The sequence below is a fragment of the Salvelinus alpinus genome, chromosome 25 (assembly GCF_045679555.1).
Source record: "Salvelinus alpinus chromosome 25, SLU_Salpinus.1, whole genome shotgun sequence".
NCBI classification, from domain to species: Eukaryota; Metazoa; Chordata; class Actinopteri; order Salmoniformes; family Salmonidae; genus Salvelinus; species Salvelinus alpinus.
In genome coordinates this window covers 38,575,880-38,593,351 of record NC_092110.1, presented here as the reverse complement: position 1 = coordinate 38,593,351, position 17,472 = coordinate 38,575,880, and the positions used below count along the sequence as shown (strand labels likewise).

At 43.0% G+C, this 17,472-nt stretch overlaps 1 protein-coding gene across 1 annotated transcript; it reads left to right on the top strand.

Annotated features, from left to right (window-relative positions):
* The first annotated feature begins 82 nt into the window (after positions 1–82).
* Positions 83–11,292, top strand: ivd (isovaleryl-CoA dehydrogenase). The gene is made up of 12 exons (XM_071366709.1): positions 83–342; positions 1,023–1,112; positions 1,445–1,496; positions 1,652–1,821; positions 3,562–3,655; positions 3,793–3,923; positions 7,584–7,680; positions 7,798–7,891; positions 9,097–9,178; positions 9,568–9,672; positions 9,832–9,904; positions 10,096–11,292. Exons 1-12 carry the CDS (start codon positions 220–222, stop codon positions 10,227–10,229), a joined length of 1,245 nt encoding a protein of 414 aa, XP_071222810.1. The 5' UTR covers positions 83–219; the 3' UTR covers positions 10,230–11,292.
* Positions 11,293–17,472: the final 6,180 nt, after the last annotated feature.

The window sequence follows — 17,472 nt, the reverse complement described above, 5'->3', positions numbered from 1 at the left end:
CGAGAGTTTCTATAGGACAAATTCAGGTAGGTCCCGCCCCGTTTTGTTCCGTTTGGTTCTTAACCTGTTTCCGTTGCAAGACGTAATGAATGCATCCCTGGTTTGTGGATTGTTGTAGCAGGTCGGACACAATTCCCGTTCTCCGTAATTGTGTAATTATCCGACCTTGCGCTGATCTTGACTGTTTCGGAGCATACAGTCTCGCACCGCAATTTAACAATGTTTGCAGTCAGGAGTGCATTCCGCCTGGGTGCAAGAATCACTGAGATTTCAAGACGAGGATGCGCTGCCGGTCTTCCAGTGGATGATGTCGTCAACGGGCTTACTGAGGAGCAGATACAAGTAACGTTAGATAGCTACTTCAGTCAGCTAGCTAACGTTAGTTGAAAGTTAACGGCCAAAGACAGCTGACATTATACAGTCAACAAGCTCAGTTGAAAGTCTGTATTGTGGGTTTTTATGAAGGAACTAAACAAAAAGGTGTCAAGGACGCGTAGCTAGTGTTAGAGGCCAAAATGACGGACTGCTACTGTTATGACATAACGTTAACTGTTGTGGCGAGAGTCTTATTTAGATGGCTTTGGTTGTACTAACTACCTATGTCGTCTCGACATAGAGACGCTCGTTGTTCAGCTCAGTTAGGCTACCAGCTGTAGCTCTCTACTAGTCGGTTCAGAGCAAATTTATGCACGGGGCAAACAATGCTTTCAGACCTCTGGTAGCTACTGGTATGATCCCACACAAATGTTACGTGCGGACTGCTAAAGTTGGTGTGGACGAGGGGTGGGTTTCTTGTGCAGTTTTTGATTGGGTGAAAGTTCGTGCCTGCATGTGACGCTACTTCCCTCTGAAAGGGAATAACAATATCAAAATATGTTGATGCTATCTAGTAGTTATTGTATTGATACATTTGTTTTTTTTTAACAGTACTCTAACAGTATACATGAGAAAATATTCCGTTTGAAATTCATGTTGATACATTTTTTCTTGATATTTTTGCTGTCATTCCCTATTTTGTCCAGCTCCGACAGACAATCCGGAGGTTCCTAGCCGAGAAGCTGGCACCCATTGCCGATGAGATTGACAAGAGCAATGAATTTGTTGGGATGCGGGTGAGATGATGACATGTACAATTCTAAGAAGAGCTAGCAAGCTAGGACAACCTTACCATAATAGGATGGTGTGTGTGGTATTCTTCTTGAATAATTGTAATATCTTACTGTGGACTGCACTACAAACAGTAGTAATCCACCTCAAATGAATAACAAGACATCATTAGGATCCATGACCTAAATCATAAAAATACTGGACATTGTATTACAATAGAGGTAACTCTTAATGTTCTTCATGTAGGTCTACATTGAGTGTGTATTTAGTGACTAAAACTATGAACTTTGTAAGAGCCCTGGTTTACACCTGGTAACCTCTTGTTTTTTTCATGCAGGACTTTTGGAAAGACATGGGTGATATGGGACTCCTGGGTATCACTGCCCCATGTAAGAGATGGATATTGATTTCGGTTGATGTATCACTATGCTATTTATCCCGGTGTAAAATGGTTTACCAGTAGTTTCACCAATGGCCGTGATGGTGATCTGATCTAGAAGTAGCATCATCACTATGTTAACTTCTCACCCCCCCCCTCTCTAAGTGGATTATGGCGGTTCAGGATTGGGTTACCTAGATCATGTGATTGTGATGGAGGAAATGTCGCGAGTGTCGGCAGCTGTCGCCCTCAGCTACGGGGCCCATTCGAACCTCTGTGTCAATCAGATGGTGCGCCATGGCAACACGAAGCAGAAGGACAAGTACATGGCCAAGGTGTGGATGATATTTGTAGTCCCATACATGCTTAATTGCACCCTGAAGTATACAGGCAGCCTCAAAGTGCAATAGCCAGGTGTTCTTTTTATTTCTTTGATATGAAATGTATACCGTTGTCTTTTCCCAGCTCATGACAGGAGAGCATGTTTGTGTCTACTCTATACAGGCAGTTTCAAATTGAAATAGCCATGTTACAGTGCATTCGGAAACTATTCAGATCCCGTCACTTCTTCTACATTACAACCTTATTCTAAAATGGATTAAATAGTTTTTTCCCCCTCAATGCACAATTACACACTACACACAATACCCCATAATGACAAAGCAAAAAAAAAAGGAACTATCACATTTTACATAAGTATTCAGACCCTTTACTCAGTACTTTGTTGAAGCACTTTGGCAGCAATTACAGCCTTGAGTCTACTTGGGTATGACGCTACAAGTTTGGCACACCTGTATTTTGGGAGTTTCTCCAATTCTTCTCTGCAGATCCTCTCAAGTGCTGTCAGGTTAGATGGGGAGCGTCGCTGCACAGCTATTTTCAGGTCTCTCCAAAGATGTTCAATCGGGTTCAAGTCCGGGCTCAGGCTGGGCCACTCAAGGAAATTCAGACTTGACCCGAAGCCAGTCCTGGGTTGTCTTGGCTTTGTGCGTAGGGCTGTTGTCCTTTTGCCACAGTCTGAGGTCCTGAGCGCTCTAGAGCAGGTGTTCATCAAGGATCTCTCTATATTTTGCTCCGTTCATCTTTCCCTCGATCCTGACTAGTCTCCCACTCCCTGCCGCTGAAAAACATCCCCACAACATGGCGCTGCCACCACCATCCTTCACCGTAAGGATGGTGCCAGGTTTCCTCCAGACTTGATGCTTGGCATTCAGGCCAAAGAGTTCAATCTTGGTTTCATCAGACCAGAGAATCTCGTTTCTCATGGTCTAAGAGTTCTTTAGGTGCCTTTTGGCAAACTCTGAGCGGGCTGTCATGTGCCTTTTACTGAGGAGTGGCTTCCATTTGGCCATTTTACCATAAAGTCCTCAACGGTGGAGTGCTGCAGAGATGGTTGTTCTTCTGGAAGGTTCTCCCATCGCCACAGACGAACTCTGGCGCTCTGTCAGAGTGACCATTGGGTTCTTGGTCACCTCCCTTCTCCCCCGATCGCTCAGTTTGGCCAGGCGGCCAGCTCTAGGAAGAGTCTTGGTGGTTCCAAACGTCCTCCATTTAAGAATGATGGAGGCCACTGTGTTCTTGGGGATCTTCAATGCTGCAGACCTTTTTTTGGTACCCTTCCTTAGATCTGTGCCTCGACACAATATTGTCTCGGACCTCTACAGACAATGACTTCGACCTCATGGCTTGGTTTTTGCTCTGACATGCACTGTCAACTGTGGGACCTTATATAGACAGGTGTGTGTCTTTCCAAATCATGTCCAATCAATTAAATTTACCACTAGTGGATTCCAAGTTGTAGAAACGTCTCAAGGATGATCAATGGAAACAGGATGTTCCTGAGCTCAATTTTGAGTCTCATAGCAAAGGGTCTGAATGCTTATGTAAATATGGTATATTTTTATTTTGAATACATTTCAAAAAACCTGTTCGTTGTCATTATGGGGTATTGTGTAAAAACAATATTTTTAATCAATTTTCGAATAAGGCTGTAACGTAACAATGTGGAAAAAGTCAAGGTCTGAATACTTTTTGAATGCACTGTATGTCTTATCTTTCTAATATAATTTCCCCAGCTCATGACAGGAGAGCACGTGGGTGCCTTGGCAATGAGTGAGCCCAACGCCGGATCCGATGTGGTGTCCATGAAACTGAAGGCCAAGAAAGAAGGTGAGCCCTCTGGAATACTCTCCTTATAGCCCCTTTCCGTAGTAGCACAAGTTCACTGAGCCAGTTCCTTACCTCTTAAATGGCATCTTTGCTCATAATGCTGTCCATCTCCTCTCTGGGTTTTTATTTTGCTGAAGGTGACCACTACATTCTTAACGGTGGAAAGTTCTGGATCACCAACGGGCCAGATGCCGACGTTCTCATTGTGTACGCTAAGACAGACCCGAAGGCTCACCAAAAGGGTATCACAGCTTTCATTGTGGAGAAGGCAAGTATTTATCATAGGCAATGAAACCAAACGCCTTCCATATTCCACTTACAACAGCTTCACCAGTTATGGGTCTGGGTCTATTTACACTTGACCAGTTATGGGTCTGGTCCTATTTACACTTTACCAGTTATGGGTCTGGGCCTATTTACACTTCACCAGTTATGGATCTGGGCCTATTTACACTTCACCAGTTATGGATCTGGGCCTATTTACACTTTACCAGTTATGGGTCTGGGCCTATTTACACTTTACCAGTTATGGGTCTGGGCCTATTTACACTTTACCAGTTATGGGTCTGGGCCTATTTACACTTTACCAGTTATGGGTCTGGGCCTATTTACACTTTACCAGTTATGGGTCTGGGCCTATTTACACTTTACCAGTTATGGGTCTGGGCCTATTTACACTTTACCAGTTATGGGTCTGGGCCTATTTACACTTTACCAGTTATGGGTCTGGGCCTATTTACACTTTACCAGTTATGGGTCTGGGCCTATTTACACTTTACCAGTTATGGGTCTGGGCCTATTTACACTTTACCAGTTATGGGTCTGGGCCTATTTACACTTTACCAGTTATGGGTCTGGGCCTATTTACACTTTACCAGTTATGGGTCTGGGCCTATTTACACTTTACCAGTTATGGGTCTGGGCCTATTTACACTTTACCAGTTATGGGTCTGGGCCTATTTACACTTTACCAGTTATGGGTCTGGGCCTATTTACACTTTACCAGTTATGGGTCTGGGCCTATTTACACTTTACCAGTTATGGGTCTGGGCCTATTTACACTTTACCAGTTATGGGTCTGGGCCTATTTACACTTTACCAGTTATGGGTCTGGGCCTATTTACACTTTACCAGTTATGGGTCTGGGCCTATTTACACTTTACCAGTTATGGGTCTGGGCCTATTTACACTTTACCAGTTATGGGTCTGGGCCTATTTACACTTTACCAGTTATGGGTCTGGGCCTATTTACACTTTACCAGTTATGGGTCTGGGCCTATTTACACTTTACCAGTTATGGGTCTGGGCCTATTTACACTTTACCAGTTATGGGTCTGGGCCTATTTACACTTTACCAGTTATGGGTCTGGGCCTATTTACACTTTACCAGTTATGGGTCTGGGCCTATTTACACTTTACCAGTTATGGGTCTGGGCCTATTTACACTTTACCAGTTATGGGTCTGGGCCTATTTACACTTTACCAGTTATGGGTCTGGGCCTATTTACACTTTACCAGTTATGGGCCTGGGCCTATTTACACTTCACCAGTTATGGGTCTGGGTCTATATTCCCTCTAGTTTTTTTTGTTCGGCTTTAAGCAAATTGCAGGTCTGCTGAGTGCAAACTTAAACGTTTTGAAAAGTCTGTGTAACTTCCAGCGCGTGTTTACTGTGAACTCTGAATATGTACCCACTTTAAGTTACAGGTTTACTGTGAACTCTGAATCTGTACTGGCTTTAAGTTAGTTTTAAGTGGTCAAGTAGGCTACTGTGTCTATTTGATCATAAGGTGGACCTACCAGAGTGGCCTACCATCAAAAACAATGGAGAAAATGCATCCTATAACATTTTAACATGGAAATAGCTGTTCTATCATTCAGCCTACAGTAGCAGCCAATGTTTGGTGTTCAATGTAGGCCTACATTCCATGAGATTTTTTTTTTTTTTAACATGCAGGGCTTGGCATTAACCTGTTTATCCACTTGTCCTTCAGACAAGGAGGTGACTGGAAATGTTGTTTAGGCAAACCACTTTACAAAATAAAATGCATTATACCATTTACAGAGAAACAGACAAATTAATGTTCCCTCTGCCTATTGGCTACTTAGCTTATTCAAGCTTGTCTCAAAATACAACACTGCCCCTTTAAGACAATCTCTTTACCTGACTCGTTTTTCAAATATGTCTAGGAATGTACATATTTTGTGCTCTTGTAGGAAGCAATCACTCCCCTATTGCTGTCTACAAATGATCTATAACTGGGCTAATAACTCACTAACTAGCAAAGGATATGAACAAAATGTGCACACGTGGCTACATGCAGCTCTCGCTTTGATCTCAAACCAAGCGCATCTACTCACAACTGCTCATGCTGTAAACACAGTCCAGTTCAAAGTAAATGGAACAGATATGACCATATATGGTCTGTTTGGATATAGGCCTATTGCAGGTCTGATTGGTTATGCCGCACCGGTCTGTGTAGAGTACGTCCTGTGTGTCAATGCAATAGAATCCTACTCCGATGCGTTCTGCCTACAACAAAATCTGTTGTGTAGTTTGTTTTGTTTCGGTATGTTGCATTGAAAGTGGCTAATATTACGTTGATTCGATCATAATTGCCACAGTAAAGGGAAACGTTGAATGTTTACTGGGAAACTGTAGAACAGTGGTCACCAACCCTTTCTGAGTCAAGATCACTTTGAGTCAAAATGCAAGCTGAGATCTACTGCTCAGATTATATTTTTATGACTTAAACATAAGCCTATGCAACATTAACAAATTAAAAACAGTACTGTAGCAATGAGGTTTGTGCAGTAGGCTATAGGCCCAATACATGAATACCGCATATTGGCTTTGCTTGAATTGCCCTGCCAATGCATAGTTTTTATTTTTTTATTTCACTGGCCTGAGGGAGAGGGCGGCAGACTGAAGGTCTGCCTCAACATCCCTCCGCTCTCCTTTTCCGCCGCTGACACTGACCAAAATGGGGACACGGTCTTTCAGCTGATGGCGAAACTCAAGTCTCACCACATTATTTCTGCCTACAAATTCATGTTACTCCTATGAACAGAGAAAGTTAAATATTCCTTGATTATTAAAAGACCAAAGCCGCTAATAATAACAACGCCTATAGATACACTTTCCTACTAATTTATTACTGCTGCAGTGCTTGTTGTAGCGTTGAGTGTAAATAGGAAGAACAAGCATTTTATGGCTTATAAGTGTTGAATACAGTCTCTCTAGTCATGGTTTTTAAATCTCACAGTATCAACTTTGCTTTCTTTTATGCCTGCTAAATTACTGGAGACACAGTAATATGAGCCATCCGATTGGCCAGCGGTAAGCCTATAGTGCACTTGATTTGCTCTCCGGGCCCGGGTACCTTCAGACACATGAAATGGTTCCAAATGGTAAGTTTGCCTACCCATTGCACAGGGTAGCTGAATCGGCTGCACCTACTGACAATAGCCCGAGACGAATAAAACAAAATAGGAACACAAGGCTTTATCGTTGGGTTTTACAGAAATGTTTGGCTATCGACTAGGAATGCCTTGGACGATTGACCGGTTGGTGATCACTGCTCTAAAAAGTTGAGTGAAGTTCAATCTCTGGCTTCTCTCCATGGGTTGATATTTGTTCTGCACGACCGCATGCAGTTTTAGAGGGTCCGTTGCTCTGGACCCGTTTATACTTAATCAGTTATGGGTCTGGGCCCTTTTACACTTTCTTTTATTATGATCAATAATGGAAACGCTTCTGTCTCGGCCTCTACATGGACTTTCCCAACATTTCCCAGGTTTCCCAGTAATCGTGTTTTGGAGGATTCTGGATTTCTGGAAAACCTGGGAGTTTTGTGAAAGATACTAGAATTTTGCAACCCTAGTCTGGACATATTGGTAAATGTGTGCCCAACTTTTATTCCTACAGGGAATGCCAGGGTTTAGCACAGCACAGAAGCTGGATAAACTGGGAATGAGGGGATCCAACACTTGTGAACTTATCTTTGAGGACTGCAAGATTCCAGGTGTGTGCATGCGCGCATGTGCCTGAGCATGTATGCACATCTGTGTGAGTGTGTTCAGAAATATTTTTTATCATTATGAATTACGTTTTCAATTGCAACGTTGTCTTTTGATTACAGAGGAGAATGTCTTGGGTCCTCTCAACAAGGGAGTCTATGTGATGATGAGTGGACTTGACCTGGAGAGACTTGTGCTTGCAGCAGGACCTATCGGGTAAATATACATATTCTGGGTTTATAACACATGCCCATGAGCCTATTCTGTCTACGTCTATCTAAACACAGCAAAAAAAGAAATGTCCTTTTTCAGGACCCTGTCTTTCAAAGGTAATTCGTAAAAATCTAAACAACTTCACAGATCTTCATTGTAAAGGGTTTAAACACTGTTTACCATGCTTGTTCAATGAACCATAAACAATTAATGAACATGCGCCTGTGGAACGGTCATTAAGACACTAACAGCTTACAGATGGTAGGCAATTAAGGTCACAGTTATGAAAACTTAGGACACTAAAGAGGCCTTTCAACTGACTCTGAAAAACACCAAAAGAAAGATGCCCAGGGTCCCTGCTCATCTGCGTGAACGTGCCTTAGGCATGCACTGCACTCATGCCACTGCAAGGAGGCATTTTTATGTTTTGTCTCACCGGGGGTGATAATCGGATTCGCGTTTAGTGTCGAAGGAATGAGCGTCACACCGAGGCCTGTTCTCTGGAGCGGGATCGAGGTGGAGGGTTCGTCATGGTCTGGGGCGGTGTGTCACAGCATCATCGGACTGAGCTTGTTGTCATTGCAGGCAATCTCAGCGCTTTGCGTTACATGGAAGACATCCTCCCTCATGTGGTACCCTTCCTGCAGGCTCATCCTGACATGACCCTCCAGCATGATAATGCCACCAGCCATGCTCATTCTGTGCATGATTTCCTGCAAGACAGGAATGTTAGCTTTCTGTCATGGCCAGCGAAGAGCCCGGATCTCAATCCCATTGAGCACGTCTGGGACCTGTTGGATCGGAGGGTGATGGCTAGGGCCATTCCCCCCCCAGAAATGTCCGGAACTTGCAGGTGCCTTGGTGGAAGAGTGGGGTAGCATCTCACAGCAAGAACGTGCAAATCTGGTGCAGTCCACGAGGAGGAGATGCACTGCAGTACTTAATGCAGCTGGTGGCCACACCAGATACTGACTGTTACTTTTGATTTTGACCCCCCCTTTGTTCAGGGACACATTATTCCATGACTATTCTGTTAGTCACATGTCTGTGGAACTTGTTTAGTTTATGTCTGTTGTTGAATCTTATGTTCATACAAATATTTATACATTTTAAGTTTGCTGAAAATAAACGCAGTTGACAGTGAGAGGATGTTTCTTTTTTTTTTGCTGAGTTTGTTCTGCAATGAAGAAAATGCTCCCCTCTTTCAGCATTATGCAATCTGTGATGGACTTTTCCGTTCCCTACCTGCACGTTAGAGAAGCTTTCGGACAGAAGATTGGACACTTCCAGGTGGGAAATCAACCAAACCATTCTCAGGCGTTCAAATAAGAAAGGGCACTTGTGTCAATCATTACATTTACATTTACATTTAAGTCATTTAGCAGACGCTCTTATCCAGAGCGACTTACAAATTGGAAAGTTCATACATATTCATCCTGGTCCCCCCGTGGGGAATGAACCCACAACCCTGGCGTTGCAAGCGCCATGCTCTACCAACTGAGCCACACGGGACCAATCATATTCCACTTACAACAAATCTCCACCTATTTCTCTTGCATATACCACCTCCTTTTAAGGTTTTGAAATGACTACATTTGATGTGAGAATTAATAATGCATTCAGGTATAACAACTTTATTTTGCCTTTCCTGGAATTGATGTTTTTTCCCTTCCTACCAGTTAATGCAAGCAAAGATGGCCGACATGTACACACGCCTGGGTGCATGTAGACAGTATTTGTATAACGTGGCACGAGCCTGTGACAAGGGACACTTCAGTTCCAAGGTGAGCATTCTCGATTATTAATGTGAAATTCATAGAGGTAATGTAACAGCAAATGTATTGGATGAAAGTGTTGATGACAAATGTAATGTTACATTTTATAATGTAATATGATAGAAAAACAATATTGGATGGCACAATATTAACTTGGTGTTATTGCAGGACTGTGCTGGGGTCATTCTTTATTGTGCTGAGAATGCCACTCAAGTTGCTCTGGATGGAATTCAGTGCCTGGGTAAGAACCAAGCCAGCCATGCACTTTTATAGAAACATGTTGATCTTTGTAGCTAATGTTAACACTGCATGTGCAACTGTTTTACAGTTGTGTTCATCCTAACTATAATCTCTCTGGGGAGGTGGAGGGATCGGAGGGCTTGTTTTTCATTTGATTTATGACAAGTCATTGTTGCGTTTCTCCACCTGCAGGTGGCAACGGCTACATTAATGATTACCCCATGGGCCGTTTCCTGAGGGACGCCAAGCTGTACGAGATCGGAGCAGGCACCAGTGAGGTGCGCAGGCTCATCATTGGTCGAGCCTTCAATGCCATGTACAAGTAGACCTTGAAAGCTGAAGAGAAGTACACGTACTGGATCAAGACTCACCCAAAGGCCTTACACGAAATGTCATTATACACTCTTAGAAAAAAGGGTTCTAAAAGGGTTCTTTGCCTGTCCCTGTGTAGTAGAACCCTTTCACCCAATGAAGAACTGTTTAAGAACCCTTTAGTGAAAAGTTTCTACCATGGACCAAAACGGTCCCTCTAGGAGAAACAGCCGAGGGAACACTTTATGATTCTCCATATCAGCTTTAGTCACGGGCAACAAGCACCGGAGTATCACCAATGGTTCACGTTCCAAGATTGATGATTCGTCTGGTGTGGACTTAGATCTCTGCCTCCAGTGTTTAGATACAATAAGTAGTCTGGTATCAACCCAATGAAACTGTATTTATCATACACTGAAATAATAGGAAATGGTAAAAGTAACAATTTCATTTATTTATGGCATTTAATAGGGTTTTATTGATTCTACCCTGCAGTGAAATGACCTTAGTCTATATAGTGGAGGACTCTAGTAGTGTGTCTGAAGCCGTGAACGATACAATACGCTCTTATGCAAAGAGTTATCTTGCAAGCAGCAACATTTTTAAATCATGACAAACTTCAGATTAAAATATCCCCCTTCCATTAGTTGTTGCCTTCCTTTGGTGTTTTCTGGGTACATAGCTTTGTACACAAGTGGCTACAATTAACGACTTTTAAAACTATCGTTATCTTTTTGTTGTGTTGTCACACTTTCTTATTTTTTGTTTTTTTTTCAAAGTATTTGTAAACAACTTTCCATTTACCTCAGTGGTGAGCTGTGTAGAAAATCCTCTCCATGAATGAATGTAAAGTGAAGATAGTCAGCAAAAACAATGATATTTTCCATTATAGAAAATCATTGTTTACTTTTAAGAGCATATTCGAATGGTTAAATCAACAAAAAATTGTCTGAAAGGAAGAAGAAAAAGTCTCTTTAAATCAGCAAGATTTGTTAATTCCTCAAGATTTAGTTTCAAACTAAGTATCCAAATTAGTTGGTTTCCTGTTTGTGTAGAATAAAAAATTACTTGATTTTGCACCATTGGGCCATGTCTTATTTAAAATTAAAACGGAGTGTGATGTCTAATATTAAAGTCTCTATGTATTGCTCGCCGGAGGTAGAATACCTCATGATAAGATGTAGACCATGCTATCTACCAAGAGTTCTCATCTATATTATTTGTAGCTGTCTATTTACCACCACAAACCGATGCTGGCACTAAGACCGCACTCAACGAGCTGTATAAGGACATCAGCAAACGCTCTTCCAGAAGCGGCGCTCCTGGTGGCCGAGGACATAAATGCAGGCAAACTTAAATCGGTTTCCTCTAACTTCTACCAGCATGTCAGGTGCAACCAGAGGGAAAAATACAACTCTAGACCACCAGTAGTCCACACACAGATACATACAAAGCTCTCCCTCGCCATCCATTTTCCAAATCTGACCATAATTATATCCTCCTGATTCCTGTTTACAAGCAAAAACTAAAGCGGGACGTACCAGTGACTCGCTCAATACAGAAGTGGTCAGATGACACGGATGCTACGCTACAGGACTGTTTTGCTAGCACAGACTGGGATATGTTCTGGGATTCATCCAATGGCATTGAGGAGTATACCACCTAGTCACCGACTTCATCAATTGTATTTATTTATTTAACTACGCAAGTCCGGTAAGAACAAATTCTTGTTTACAATGACGGCCTACCAGAAGGCAAAAGTCCTCCTGTGGGGAAAAAAATATAGGACAAAACACATCACGACAAGAGAGCCATAACACTACATAAAGAGAGACCTAAGACAACACAGCACAGTATCAACACATCAAATCTAATTTTGTCACATTCACCTTACAGTGAAATGCTTACTTACAAGCCCTTAATCAACAATGCTTTAAGAAGTTAAGATTTTTTAAATTAAGTGGTAAGTAAAAAATGTATTAAAAATAATTAATAATTAAACGGCAGCCCTAAAATAACAAGCAAGGCTATATACAGGGGTTACCGGTAGAGAGTCAATGTGCGAGGGCACCGGTTAGTCGCGGTAATTGAGGTACTATGTACATGTAGGAAGTTAAAGTGACTAGGCATAGATTATAAACAGAGTAGCAGCAGCGTAAAAGGGGGGTCTTTGGTAGCCCTTTGATTAGCGGTTCAGGAGTCTTATGGCTTGGGGGTAGAAGCTGTTAAGAAGCCTTTTGGACCTCGACTTGGCGCTCCGGTACCGCTTGCCGTGCTGTAGCAGAGAGAACAGTCTATGACTAGAGTGGCTGGAGTCAGACAATTTTTAGGCCCTTCCTCTGACACTGCCTGATATAGAGGTTCTGGATGGCAGGAAGCTTGGCCCCAGTGATGTGCTGGGCTCTACGCATTTGCCCTCTATAGTGCCTTGCGGTCAGAGCCCGAGCAATTGCCATACCAGGCGGTGATGCAACCAGTCAGGATGCTCTCAATGGTGCAGCTGTAGAACCTTTTGAGGATCTGAGAATCCATGCAAAATCTTTTCAGTCTCCTGAGGGGGAAATAGGCTTTGTTGTGCCCTCTTCATGACTGTCTTAGTGTGTTTGGATCATGATAGTTTGTCAGTTTGGATCATGATAGTGTTTGGATCATGATAGCTTACTCACATCGGCTACGGAGAGTGTGATCATCCGGAACAGCTGGTGCTCTCATGCATGTTTCAGTGTTACTTGCCTCGAAGCGAGCATAGCTCGTCTGGTAGGTTCTTGAAACTGGGCAGCTCGTGGCTGTGCTTCATTTTGTAGTCTGTAATAGTTTGCAAACCCTGCCACATTCGACGAGCGTCGGATTAGTACGATTCAATCTTAGTCCTGTACTGACACTTTGCCTGTTTGATGGTTCGTCGGAGGGCATAGCGGGATTTCTTATAAGCTTCCGGGTTCGAGTCCCACTCCTTGAACGTGGCTGCTCTACCCTTTAGCTCAGTGCGGATGTTGCCTGTAATCCATGGCTTCCGGTTGGGGTATAAACGTACAACAACATCGATGCACTTATTGATGAAGCCAGTGACTGATGTGGTGTACTCCTCAATGTCTTCGGAAGAATCCCGGAACATATTTCAGTCTGTGCTAGCAAAAGATTCCTGTAGCTTAGTATCTGCTTCATCTGACCACTTTCTTATTGACCGAGTCACTAGTGCTTCCTGCTTTAGTTTTTGCTTGTAAGCAGGAATCAGGAGGATATAATTATGGTCAGATTTGCCAAATGGAGGGCGAGGGAGAGCTTTGTACGTGTCTCTGTGTGTGGAGTAAAGGTGGTCTAGAGTTTTTTTCCCCCCCTCTGGTTGCACATTTAACATGCTGATAGAAATGAGGTAAAACTGATTTGAGTTTCCCTGCATTAAAGTCCCCGGCCACTAAGGAGCGCCGCCTCTGGATGAGAGTTTTCCTGTTTGCTTATGGCCGTATACGGCTCATTGAGTGTGGTCTTAGTGCCAGCATCAGTCTGCTGTGATATATAGATGTAAAAAATATAGATGTAAACTCTCTTCGTAAATAGTGTGGTCTACAGCTTATCATGAGATACTCTATACCTCAGGCGAGAAAAACCTTGAGACTTCCTTAGATTTCATGCACCAGCTGTTTTATCCTACCGAAAAAGCATAAAACCCGCCAGCTGTATGTTAATCTTGTCGTCGTTCAGCCACGACTTGGTGAAATATAAGATAATACCGTTTTTAATGTCCCGTTTGTAGGATATACTTGCTCGTAGTTCCTCTATTTTATTATCGATCGATTGATTGTACGTTGGCTAATAGGACCGATGGTAACGGTAGATTACCCTCTTGGCGACGGATCCTTACAAGACACCATGGACCGTTGTCCACGATATCTCCGTCTTTTCCTCCTGCGAATGACGGGAATGAGGGCTTTGTCGGGTGTCTGGAGTAAATCCTTCCCGTCCGACTCTTTGAAGAAGAATTCCTCCAGTACGGGGTGAGTAATCTCTTTCCTGATATCAAGAAGCTCTTTTCGGTCACAAGACACGGTGGCAGAAACATTATGTACAAAATAAGTTACAAATAACGCGAAAAAACATGCACAATTGGTTACGGGATCGTAAAACGGGGGCCATCTCCTTCTGCGCCATTATTAAACATGACAGAAACATTGTAGCAACACTATATGGCAGCAGCACCACATGGTACAAACATTGGGCACAGACAACAGCACAAAGGGCAAGAAGATGGAGACAACAATACATCACGCAAAGCAACCACAACTATCAGTGTGTCCATGATTGAGTCTTTGAATGAAGAGATGGAGATAAAACGGTCCAGTTTGAGTGTTTTTTTGCAGCTCGTTCCAGTCGCTAGCTGCAGCGAACTGAAAAGAGGAGCGACCCAGGGATATGTGCGGTTCGGGGACCTTTAACAGAATGTGACTGACAGAAAGGGTGTTGTATGTGGAGGATGAGGGCTGCATTAGGTATCTCAGATAGGGGGGAGTGAGGCCTAAGAGGGTTTTACAAATAAGCATCAACCAGTGGATCTTGCGATGTGTATACAGAGATGACCAGTTTAAAGAGGAGTTTAGAGTGCAGTGATGTGTCCTATAAGGAGCATTGGTGGCAAATCTGATGTACTTTATCATTCGGTCATCAGATTTGCCACATCTAGCAGCTCGAGAGCACCCTTACATGCCGATCTATAAATTATGTCTCCGTAATCTAGCATGCGTAGAATGGTCATCTGAATCAGAGTTAGTTTGGCAGCTGTGGTGAAAGAGGAGCAATTACAATATAGGAAACCAAGTCTAGATTTAACCTTAGCCTGCAGCTTTGAAATGTGCTGAGAGAAGGACAGTGTACCGTCTAGCCATACTCCCAAGTACTTGTGTGAGGTTATTACCTCAAGTTCTAAACCCTCAGAGGTAGTAATCACACTTGTGGGGAGAGGGGCATTCTTCTTACCAAACCACATTACCTTTGTTTTGGAGGTGTTCAGAACAAGGTTAAGGGCAGAGAAAGCTTGTTGGACACTAAGAAAGCTTTGTTGTAGAGCGTTTAACACAAAATCTGGGGAGGGGCCAGCTGAATATAAGACTGTATCATCTGCATATAAATGGATGAGAGAGCTTCCTTCTGCTTCCGCTATGTTGATGTAAAATGAAAAGAGTGTGTGGCCTAGGATCGAGCCTTGGGGCACTCCCTTGGTGACAGGCAGTGGCTGAGACAGCAGATGTTCTGACTTTATACACTGCACCCTTTGAAAGAGGTAGTTTAGAGAGACACCAATACTCCTTAGCCGGCCCACAAGAATGGAATGGTCTACCGTATCAAAAGCCTTGGCCAAGTCAATAAAAATAGCTGCACAACATTGCTTAGAATCAAGGGCAATGGTGACATCATTGAGAACCTTTAAGGTTGCAGTGACACATCCATAACCTGAGCGGAAACCAGATTGCATACCAGAGAGAATACTATAGACATCAAGAAAGTCAGTCAGTTGATTATTGACAAGTTTTTCCAACACTTTTGATAAACAGGGCAAAATAGAAATTGGCCTATAACAGTTAGGATCAGCTTTATCTCCCCCTCTAAATAAAGGATGCACCGTTGCTGCCTTCCAAGCAATGGGAACCTCCCCAGAGATGAGAGACAGGTTAAAAAGGTCAGAGATAGGCTTGGTGATGATAGGGGCAGCAACCTTAAAACTTCTTCACGATCGGTGTCCCATCCACGGGACGGCTAGGCTAACGTAGGCTAATGCGATTAGCATGAGGTTGTAAGTAACAAGAACATTTCCCAGGACATAGACATAGACATCTTACTGCACTGTCCCATTTACATTAGCTATTAAAGTGAAAGAATGCCATGCTATTGTTTGAGGAGAGTGCACCGTTTTGAAATTGAAAAGTTATGAATAAACAAATTAGGCACATTTGGGCAGTCTTGATACAACATTTTGAACAGAAATGCAATGGTTCATTGGATCAGTCTCACACTTTGTACATACACTGCTGCAATATAGTGGGCACAATCTAAATTGCAGCTGGGCTGGAATAATACATTATGGTCTTTCTCTTGCATTTCAAAGATGATGGCACAAAAACGGTTGGTTTTTTCTTTGTATTATATTTCACCAGATCTAATGTGTTATATTCTCCTACATTACTTTCACATTTCCATTAACTTCAAAGTGTTTCCTTTCAAATGGTATCAAGAATATGCATATCCTTGCTTCAGGGCCTGAGCTACAGGCAGTTAGATTTGGGTTTGTCATTTCAGGTGAAAATTGGGGGGAAAAGCATCCGGTTTTTAAGAGGAAAGGGTCTAAACCATCTGAACCAGATGGGTTTTTGGGTCATGTTTAAGGAGCTCCTTTAGCACCTTGGACTCAGTGATCGCCTGCAGGGAGAAACTTTATAGCGGGGCAGGGGAAAAAGAGGGAGGAGCATCGGGGATAGTCACATTAGAAGGGGTGGGAGATGGAGGAAATGTTCGACGGGCAAAGAGGCATGGCAGATTCAAATAGGAATCCTGACTTAATGAAGTGGTGATTAAAGAGCTCATCCCATGTGCTCCTTGTCAGTAAGGAGGCTGCAGGTAGCCTAGTGGTTAGAGCATTGGACTAATAACCGAAAGGTTGCAAGATCGAATCCCTGAGCTGACAAGGTAAAAATCTGTCGTCCTGCCCCTGAACAAGGCAGTTAACTCACTGTTCCTAGGCCGTCATTGAAAATAAGAATTTGTTCTTAACTGACTTGCCTAGTTAAATAAAGGTCAAATAGACATAAGTAACAACCACATCAACATTAAGGGACACGGGCAGCTGTGAGGAGGAGGGTTTATTCTCCAGGTCTTTAACCGTTTTCCAGAACTTCTTGAGGTTAGACCCACAGAGAGAGAACTGCTCCTTAAAGTAACTAACTTTGGCCTTCCGCATATCCTGAGTGCACTTATTTCTAATTTGCCTGAATGAGAGCCGATCAGCCTGAGTGTGCGTGTGCCGAGCGATTTGCCAAATGGAATTCTTGAGGTGGAGTAACTCTGACAGATTACGGTCGAACCAGGGGCTGAACCTGTTTCTAATTATAATGTTCTTTATGGGCACGTATTTGTGAATGATACCACTGAAAATATCAAAAAAGAAAGTCCAAGCGTCTTCGACAGAGGGGATTAAGCTGATTCTATACCAATTTACAGAGGCCAGTTCATGAAGGAAGGCTTGCTCATTACAGTTTTATAGCAAGCGTC